Source organism: Hippopotamus amphibius, chromosome 8, assembly GCF_030028045.1.
Source record: "Hippopotamus amphibius kiboko isolate mHipAmp2 chromosome 8, mHipAmp2.hap2, whole genome shotgun sequence".
In the NCBI taxonomy this organism is placed as follows: domain Eukaryota; kingdom Metazoa; phylum Chordata; class Mammalia; order Artiodactyla; family Hippopotamidae; genus Hippopotamus; species Hippopotamus amphibius.
In genome coordinates, this window is record NC_080193.1 from 83,733,477 (window position 1) to 83,744,225 (window position 10,749).

Sequence of the window (10,749 nt, forward strand, 5' to 3'; positions counted from 1 at the left end):
AAGGGGGAGTGATTGGTAAATAAGCCTGTACTCAGGCACACAGATGTGAGAGAGAACACAAGGAAGTGATGCAGAATCTCAGTGGGAGAAACAGGATTTGAGGGAATCATTGTGCTCATAACTTTTGAATTTGGCCTTGAAAATGAGTTTAATTTTGCCAGCAGAATAAAGGAAAGGACATTTAGGGAGCATTCCAGGAATTTCTGGAATGTGCAAGGGGCAAAGGCGTGAGAGAACAGGGTGAGTTTGTGGAGTGTGTAGCTGTAGCGTGGGGTGGCTACTGGCACAGGAAGCCAGAGAGCAGGTCCTGGGCTGGGCTGTAAAGATTCCTATATACCATGTGAGGAGCTAAAACTGTCCTGAAGAGAAGCCCTCACACAGGAAAGGAACCAGATTAGCATTTTAGCAAAGTGCTCGTGGTCGTTGGCCTCACATGGACACAGGCACCACCTAGAAGGTCACTGCAGTGCCCTAAGCAAGAGACGCTGCAGGCCTGAGCAGCCGTGGAAATGGACAAGAGGGGAAGGGTTGGGGGTTTATTTACAAGATGGAATCAATAGGAATTGGTGATCAAATTGAGAGGGATGAGATCAAGGTGGGGAGAGGAATGAGAGAGAGGGGGAACGTAAGCTGAACTATAGAATGAATGAGATTGAGCCACTAGATAGAGGCTGCAGCTACTAAGAAAAATAGGAACTAAAGGGAAAAGAATGTGCTTGATTCAGTTTGGAATGTGGGGACTTGGACTGAGGAATATCCAGGCAGAAGTGTCTGGTCAGTGGGTGAAAATATTGGATTAGCGCTGCAGAGGGAGATCAGGCCCAGACACCTCGGTTTGTTAAGCCACCTGCATGCAAGACCCAGCTGTAGAGAGTCAGTGAGCTTATCTAGGAGAATATGTGTGTTGAAAAGAGAAGAGGGAGCACCAGTCTTTCAGAAGAAGGTGGGTCCCTAGAATGTAAGCATCCTGCTGCAGAGATGTTTGTTTTGCTGAATGATGTGTCCCAAGTATTTCGTAAATACTTGTTAAATAAATGCAAGGCCAGGGAGAGTAAATCATCCAAGGGGCCTGAGAAGGATCATCAGAGAAGGAGGAGGAAAACGCATTGAGTGGCATTGCCAACATCAGGGAGCAAGGGAGAGGAGATTTTTAAGCAAGGGATTGGTGAGGCATATCAGATGCTATTGAGCAGTAAAGGTGGGAGAGGATTGAAAACTTTCAGCGAGCAGACCTTCCGGAGGATATGGAAAGGGAGAGCTGAGGAATCTGTGAGAAGGGAAACAGCAAGGATGGTGCCTGAGTGACTGTCTGGTTGAAGCATTGGAATTGAGCCTTATTTATAATCAAATCTGTCAGACTCTGCTTTGGTCTGTGACTGTGGCAGTGGTTCTCCATGTTTGGTCCCCACACCAGCATCCTTAGCATCACCCAGGAACCCATTAGAAGTTCCAACTCTCAGGCTTTACCCAGAGCCACTGAATCGGAAGCTCCGGAGGTAGGGCCCAGTAGTGTGTGTTTCAGTGAGCTTTCTGGGTGACTGGCATATACTCCGAAGCTTGAGAAACACCAGCCTGTGACATAATTTTGAGAAAAATTAGCACCATTGAGCTGATTTGCCTCTGAAGAATGAGCTTCTGAGAGTTCTAAAGCTAGGAGCCAGATTTGCAGACCAGTAGGAGCAGTGAAGTGCTGCTCTTGTGCCTGAAATACAGCAGGGGCTCAGCTTTTATCTGTGCAGGTGGACAGATGAGCTGTGCAGCTTCACTCCTGGACTGAGTCTCAAATTTCCTGTTGTGACATTGAACAATATTATCTCAGGACATGTTCTGCTTTAATAGAATGTGGTTTTACTTTTATTCAGGGCCTGGATTTCCCTAGTTCTACTTTTCTGGCCTTAAAATGCCATCTGATGTTTTTATCTTTGGTGTGCCACATGGGTGTCACTGTTGAAAAGCTTGAATCACTGGCACATGTTTCGCCTGATACTCCTGCAAGTTTATCAAAACATTTGTTTTTGTCTTACCAGGTCTGCGAGCTAGATATTATCTTTAATTTTGAAAAGGCTTATTTCATCCTGGACGAGTTTATAATAGGTGGAGAAATTCAGGAAACATCCAAGAAATCTGCTGTCAAAGCCATTGAGGATTCTGATATGTTACAGGAGGTCAGTACATGGTTTCTCAGGCCCTGGGAAAAGATGATGGTAGTGCTGTGGTGGTGGTGGTGGTGGTGGTGGTGATAAAGATGATGGTGATGGTGGTGGTGATGCTGCTGCTGTCATCGGTACAGTTTCTCAGGCCCTGGGAAAAGATGATAGTAGTGCTGTGGTGGTGGTGGTGGTGGTGATATATTAGCTGACACTTAATGAGTGCTTACTCTGTGCTGGGTACAGTTTCTAAGTAAGTTACAGGTATTAACTTATTTAATTATCACAGCAACTCTAAGAGGTAGGTATATTGTTACCCTCATTTTAAAGATAAGTAAACTAAGACACAGAGAGGTTTAATGACTGCTCAATATCACACAGCTAGCAAGCATGGAATAGAGATTTGAACCCAGGCAGTTGCGCTCCAGAGTCTTTGCCCTTCATGTTTGAGCTTTTCTGAGGATACCACGCTATCAAAAAGGGATTAAATACTTGGTGTTATTCTTCTCAAGAATAATTTTATGGGAAGTATAAAAAGACTTTCATTAAAGTATCTGTGCTGCCTTGGGAAAGGAGAATAGCAGTACATTGTTATTTTACTTGCCAGGGTTACTAGAGCTTTATTATTGAGCATGGCATTTATCATTTTAATTAAAATTTCCTACCTTCTCCAAGAGGCTGTATGTGTGCTCCTATTTGCATAAATTGGGGATTCTGCAGCTTGCTCGTCAAGGGATAAATGGGCCCTGCAGCATCCATTTGGTCCTGTTCCTGACTCTGATAACTTACGTAAAATACATTAGGGCTTTTCTCGTACATACAGGCCAGATTTGCATCGTCCCTAATAAGGGAACTTACCTACATTAGCCCCCTCGGCCCGCCCACGGGCATTGTGAGAAAGAGTGCTTCAGCCCACTGACCCTTGCCCTCCCAAATAAGATGAGCTGACCAGCCCCTGCTCAAGCATGCCTTTGAGGGCCTAGGTTCCATCCCAGCTCTGCCACCTTTAGGTTCTTTCTCATAGCATCACTGAGTCTTTCCATTTTCACGACAGTAGTTCACAAGATTGCAGAGCATTATGAAGTGTCTTTTAAAAATTGGCATTAAAGCCATTCTTGCTGCTGTTTGGAAATAAGAGCCTGCTTCAGTTAATAAAACATTAGCTCTGACTTCCAAGCACCTGTTTTGGCACATCCTTGAGCTGATTACTTGCTCCTGCCCATCTAGGGAAGCAGTCCTCAGGTGAATGGTTACTGAGAAAGATACAGGGTACCCCTGAGCCTCTGTGTTTGCCTATTAGGAAGCTGATGCATTTATTTCTAGAAGTGTTCAAATGCAAAAAAAATGCATTTAAACTTTCTGATGTTCACTTGGCTCTCTCCAAATGCCACAGGAAGGGAATTTTACAAGGTACTTGAGAAATCAGTGATTTGGAAATTCCACATAACAACCTTTCTTAAAATATGCCAGGGAGTTATTTATAGTTCTATCCTCAGGGCCCTTACTGTGGAATCAGCTTATAGAAGAAACAGACATTTAACAGGGTCTTTGGCACTTCAGTAATTAAAGCTCCTTGAATTGGGACCAAGACACACCTGGGTTATTTTGAATTTCCCCTTTGAAGGAAATAGTTTTAAAGGGCTTGCAGGTTATCTGGTGCTTCTGGTTCCATTTAAATCTGGGAAGCAGGTATTGCCTACTATTTCAACAGAGAGGCCTTTCACAATTGAACATTAATAGGTCGTTCATGTCTCTGGTGATTGAGTGGAAGGTCTTGATAGATAGGTCTCAGGGCACCCTCCATCTAGCCACCATGTCCCCATTGTGAGCAGGCAGTATCATGACTGCCTTTTAAATCTCTCATTGAATTAACAACACCTGCCAAATAGAAACAGCATTACCAGTGTTCTCGTGGGATCTGATACTTCAGCTAAGTCAGTGAATGTTTGGGAAGCTGGTTGAAAAACTGACATTGTATATATGGTTTGCTTTGTGCATCTGGTCAGAGCAGTTGAGCATGAATAGGCACAGGTAATATGATTGCATTAAGAGAAAAAAATCATTGCTTGCTTTTTCCCCTGTCCTTTGGACCTGAGCACATATTTGTATTGAATAGTTGCTAAAGTTTAAGGGAGGCCTTTGTAATATTGCTTTTACCTTTAGCACAACCTAAAATCTCAAAGTAGGCCCTGGACTATTCCCTGACCCCTACCCAATAAAAGTTTTTTAGAATAAAAGGATTGTCTCTACATTTTTAGTAAGAAGATACACAGTCTTAAAGCTCTAAATACTCAGAGCTTATTCTGAGTGTACTGGGGCTAGATGTTGATAACATGGAAAGAAGGAAACAGTTTAGGGACTTCCCTGGTGGTGCAGTGGTTGAGAATTTGCCTGCCAATGCAGGGGACACGGGGTTTGACCCCTGGTCCAAGAAGATCCCACATACTGTGGAGCAACTAAGCCTGTGCACCGCAACTTCTGAGCCTTCACTCTAGAGCCCATGAGCCACCAACTACTGAAGCCCGCATGCCTAGAGCCCATGCTCTGCAACAGGAGAAGCCACCGCAATGAGAAGCCCGCACACAGCAACAAAGAGTAGCCCCCGCTCTCCACAACTAGAGAAAGCCTGTGTGCAGCAACGAAGACCCAATGCAGCCAATAAATAAATTAATTAATTTAAAAAAAAAGAAAGGAACAGTTTAATTGTTTGGGGATGACTTTAAGAGGTACCTTATTTTGAAGGTACCTGTGGACAATGGTGCAACATGATTAGAAGCAAAAAGAAACTCTGAAAGGTGAAGGTGATGATCCTTAAATGCAGAGGTTGCAATTCATGGGATCACCAGTGGGGGCAACAAACAGAAGATGTTCTGACCACAGGATAAGAAAACAAAGTTTAGAAGGAAGGGTCAAATGGTACCTCATCAGGTCAAGCAACGGGATACCTCATATGTGTATGTGCGGATTCATGAGACCTGGCTAGGTGCACCCAAACACTGTTGCCCTTAAAAGCACAAATCATGTTTAACAGCTATTGCATTGTGGTTTAACCATGCTAAACCATAATGCAATAAAAAGTCGTAGCATGCATCATGATGAATGCACAAGAAACACTGCTGTGCTGGGTGGATAACTGGGGTCCCGAGGTAGCCTAGTCCTCTTGTGAAAGGCCAGGGCAGAGCTCTTTAATTTTGTGCCAGCCTTAAAAGTCTGCCCAAACTTTAAAGTGGCAAGCTTCAGAAAGTACCCACCTCATACGTCACTGGCTCATGTAACTTTGAGTAACGGCACAGCTCAGAAAGGGCAGCCAGTGCAGTCTCAGGCAGGTTGACTTCTCCAGTGGTGTGAAGCAGTGCCAATAACTAGAGGCCAATGAACTGTGAAGCCAGTGAACTGACAACGCCAGGGCCTTTCCTGACAATGCCAGGCCCCTTCTAAGGTTGTAGGCTCATGTGGTCAAATTTGCAAAGGTAAGATATTTCACCTGCAAAGAATCTGTGGCCATGTAATGAATAGATAAGATTAATATATAGACGAGTATCAGGCGTTTAATGAATGAAACCCATTCTGCTATTGTTCTGGATTTTGTGATACTTGTAATTTTTTAAAAAATTTATAATCTACTCTCATTTTTTCTCATTCTAAGTAAGTTTTATACCCAATTTGATATTTGTAATCTTGTATAACTTTTTAAATGGTATAAACTCTAGGTACCAAGAAACAGTCATGGGCTCCTGGCCAATGTGATACCCCTGCCAGGTTGACAGACATGGACAATATCTGTAAGAGGAGAGACAGGGAAGAGGTCTTAAGGTGTAGGCTTCTCTTGGCCAGTGCTCATCCAGGAGGTGTAAGAGCTTTATAAGAAAGAGTGAATGATGGAGCATAAGCATTTTCATCAGAGGAGCACTGGAGTTCTAAAGAGAGCTGATGGGACTTCTCTAGTGGCACAGTGGTTAAGAATCCACCTGCCAATGCAGGGGACATGGGTTTGAGACCTGGTCTGGGAAGATGCCACATGCTGCAGAGCAACTAAGCCCGTGCGCCACAACTACTGAGCCTGCGCTCTAGAGCCTACGAGCCACAACTACTGAAGCCTGCACGACTAGAGCCTGTGCTGCACAACAAGAGAAGCCATCGCCATGAGAAGCTCGCGCACCGCAAGAAAGAGTAGCCCCCGCTCAGCACAACTAGAGAAAGCCCATGTGCAGCAACGAAGACCCAACACAGAAAATAAATAAATAAATAAATAAATAAATAAATCTGGTGAAAACAGTTAGAAAACCCGATTTCTAACCCTAGAATCCTCTGAGCAGTCTTGCTTAGCCATGGTCTTGGTCTGTTTGGGCCATGCTGGTCGATGTCTTCCCTGGCAGGTACACACAACTCACGTCTCCTGGGGTTCAAGCTTAAGAACAGGTTAAGCATTGCTGATTGCACTGTGACTTCCATGGAAGAGGTGGCACCTTGAGCTCCCTGACTGATTCAACTCAGGGGCCACTGTGTTATTTGTGTTATATATGAACACAAATATATGTTTATAACAGGAGAGAGTGGAAGAGGAAGGCCATCCATCATGCATAATAAGGGGCTTGCAAGATCACTGTAGCTTTTAACTCTGCCTGGAATTGTGAATTCGTTTTAACATTTTTTAAAAGTAGTGGGAAAAAATTAGGGCCTTATGGCATGTTAGCAAACTTGGTAAGTGATGAGGAGGATGAAGAATCATAATTTATATACTTTGGAGGAAAGCCTTTTCAAAATACATGAAAGAAATTCTTAAGAATTATGATCTGTTTATTCTTTGTGTCTTGGCAATAGGATGTTCTCTATCTGTAATGGTACATGTGTTATATATGTATGTAATGACTCAATGTTATACAAATACAATTCAGATTTCTCTAATACATGTGCCTGGAGGTAGTCCTCATGGTCATTTTAGCAGGCACATTTTTCTGAAGTCAACAGTGAGAGCTTCGCAGCTGTTGCTTTAGTACCTCTCTTAGCAGGCATTCATTTTATGGTCAAGCTTAGCCTTTTCTCTGTTGAAAGTTATTTAATTCCAGCTGTATGGATGTGTATACAAATTATTCTCAAACTTTGAACCACCTTTCTTGATTAGAATGCGAAGATTTATGACCATGTACACTTCCAGAAACCTTTTTTTTGGGGAATTCTCTGGTGGTCCAGTGGTTAGGATTCCATACTTTCACTGCCACGGACCTGGGTTTGATCCCTAGTCTGGGAAATAAGATCCCACAAGCTGTGTGGTATGGCCAAAAAAAAAAGAAAAACAAAAACTTCTTTTCATGAATGGCAAAATAAATGAGTAAAAGAATGAAGAAATTTTCTCAGTCTGCTAAAGGATATGGTTTAATGGGAAATTATTCTAATCTATTGTTCTCTTTCAGACAATGGAAGAATACATGAATAAGCCTACATTTTAACCAAACACCTACTTGATGACTCCAAGTGCTGCATATTATGAACCTGTAAATAAGCAGTGCCTTGCATCCACTTATTCGACAGAGCCTCTGGCACCACGCCGAAAATACCTTAAAAGGGATTTTTTTGTTAACTAGCAAAAATTAAAATTGTTTAACATGTTTATCATTATTCCTGTCTGTATTATACTGTATATGACTACTTGGATGTTAAAAGAACTGCTTCATAGCTCAATAGGCTGAATGTTTGCAATGTTTTAACTCCATGTCATATTTTTTAGCTAATTTAAATAAATTTATTGCAATATGTTTGGTTGCATTTGATCCTCTACTGACAGGAAGAAAACTGTATTGTCATAATGCATGATTTTGAATGTAAAGTACGTCTTGTATTAATAATACTTTTTCTCAATGTTTAGCTTTTTGAATTGTATAATGATTCAAAATTATGTTAATAGTTCAGAGTTCATACATGATGCTAAGACATTTTTAATACACTTAATACTGTAATTTCAGTCCAGATACAGTGTATCTGATTTTAATGTCCTGAATTCATTAATTTTTCAGGGCTGGAATTAAGGACAACAACCAAAGATAGTATAGGACTTAAGTGTTTTTGATGCCTTGGAAGCTGCTATCTAGGCTGAGGTTTTAATTTTGCCTTTTAATTGAATATAAGGGGCATTCCAATACGGTTGTGTTTTCTACAAACTCTATGTATTTATTAAGGTTTTGAGACATCTGAAAAAGTGTCTATAACTTCCTTTACTATAAAAATAGTATAATAAAGATTAAGAACAGTAGGAATAATAATTATCAGTACTACTATTTTAATAATCTTTTGTGTTACAAGCACCCTTAGTTGCTTGAGAGATTTTTGTTTTCAGTATGTTTTCACGTGTATCTAATATATTTGAAGACACTGTTTATTAGGCTTACCTGGAGCATTTAATATTATTGCAGCCTATGTAGTAGGTGCCTTTCCTCCTTTTTCTTTCCTCATCTCCCAAAGAAAATATTTGCTGCTGACTGTTATTACTGTGAGTATGTCACATTCATGCTTCCTGGAATGACAGTTCTATATCATCAGGTAGCACAAGTGATCAGACATCCTAGGGAAATAGCTTGCACTATTCTGTCTGGTGGCCCACTTTTGATGTCTTACCTGTGCATTTTCAGTGTTAGTTTTGAGGTCAAATATCATATTGCAGTGGTTAGGGCCCCTCTGGTATTCTTCGTAAGAGAAGAGTGTGCTTGCTGTTGGAGAATCCAACATGAGGGAAAAAAGTCCTCTTTGATTCATCTTGCTAGACATATTGGCAAGACAAGAGTGGAAGAACATGAGGAAAAATTGACCAACTCCAAAATATAACCATTTTTAGAAGGAAATAAGTCAGATTTGTTTATGATGTAATTATGGGGCTTTTAATATTTAATATTTCCTCCAGTTAATCATGTATTTACAGTTGGGGCATCAGATTGAAGTGTGTCATTTTTATCACTTTGTTTACTTTAGATCTTCGATTTCGTGCTTCAGTTTTTTTTTTTAATATGGCAGAACTCTTTATTTTAAAAAACCTTGTGTAAGGATAAACTTTATGTAAATTGCTCTCTTTTTCTGGTTCTTTGGAAGTTCATCCAGAATTCCGCCATTTTTGGATGAAGGTATTGATTGAACCTCATTCAGATGTACTGCACATATTTGGGGAATTCCATGCTGGACACCGTCTAGCTGTAGATGGGGTTCCTCAGACTTCATGTCAGCAGCCATGCAGTGTGAACATAACTATATGGCACTCGGGTAAATTCAAGGGATTTGGGGGAATCTTACATGGATTTTGGTGGAAATAATCATTGTGTTTTCTTTATATCAGATAATTATAATAAAACTATCAGGGGAAAGTAAAGATAATAAATATTAAACTTGTATAAAACTTCCAAATAAAAATATTTTTAAGTTTTTTATATGGGAATTTGAGTGTGTTTTTATGAATATAATTTTGTTTAAAAAAATCAGATTTTGGGACTTCCTTGGCGGTCCAGTGGTTAAGATTTTGTCTTCCAATGTAAGGGGTGTGGGTTCAATCCCTGGTCTGGGAGCTAAGATCCCACATGCCTGGCGACCAAAAAACCAAAACATAAAACAGAGGCAATAAGTAACAAATTCAATAAAGACTTTAAAAATAGTCCACATCAAAAAAAAAAAAAATGTCTAAAAGAAACCAGATTTTATGCTGGAAATTGCTACCCATAATTTCCTGGTGAAGTCTTTCTAATATAACCTCTTACTTTTCCAGGCAATACCATCAAGGAGCAACTTCATAAGCAGGTGACAGCAAATGAGAGAAGAGAATTTATTGTTTTGCTCCTATTGGCTTTTTTCTCACCATTTACCCACATTTTGATAATTTGATCTACTTTCATGTGGTTAGTGACTCAATCAAGTCTTTCAATCTATTAACTCCTTTTCTTTCATTAACAAAAGTAAAGTTGACATTTCTTATGATAAATCAAGTGAATTTTTAATTCAAACTTTTTCCCATATCAAGTCTCCTAAAACAGTATAAAACTTTTTCATCAAACATACACAGATGTTGTTCTTCTACACCTAGTAATTCTTGTAACACCCATGAAATATCACTCATGAACTGTTTAACTTTTGTAAGTTTTAATCAATAAACTTTATTGGTAAGTGTTAATATACTCTTTTCACATGGTCCCTGCAATTTCAAGTGAAGTTCAGTAGATGCTTTGGAATGTAAGTAAGCAAGCCAATGACTTTTTCAATAATTTGCAAAGGGAGGGTCATTAAATTTTTTTTCAATCCTTATTTTAACTCTTGAAAAACTCCGCTCATAGATAATGTACTACAGTATTCAATGGTGATAATCTATTTTGTCACATAAACCAAAAAACAGAAAGAACTGTAACAGCCAGGGCCATATTTTTGATAGTACTATTTGATAATGGAATTCAGGCCTACTATTTAATATGGAATTCAGATGTACTTTTATTTTTAATCAGTTCTTTGTGAATAAACTCACATATTGAGTGAATCCAGGGTTTTCACCTTGCATCTGTGCATCAGTACATAACTTATGCAGTGTTTTCGTTGTAACTTACTCATTTCAAAGTGTTAATTTACTATCTTGTTAACT

The 10,749-nt window shown here is 40.1% G+C and overlaps 1 protein-coding gene across 3 annotated transcripts in view; it reads left to right on the top strand.

Annotated features, from left to right (window-relative positions):
• The window catches only part of AP1S3 (adaptor related protein complex 1 subunit sigma 3), a 59,875-nt gene extending 49,656 nt beyond the window's left edge, over positions 1-10,219 (top strand). For 2 of the 3 annotated variants that reach the window (XM_057746899.1, XM_057746898.1), the window contains 2 exons: positions 2,028-2,165; positions 7,559-10,219. In XM_057746899.1, coding sequence (XP_057602882.1) covers positions 2,028-2,165; positions 7,559-7,594 — 174 coding nt within the window. In that variant the 3' untranslated portion in view covers positions 7,595-10,219. The remainder of the gene's footprint in view (positions 1-2,027; positions 2,166-7,558) is intronic. The other variant, XM_057746900.1, reaches the window with a different exon arrangement.
• The last annotated feature ends 530 nt before the right edge of the window (positions 10,220-10,749 follow it).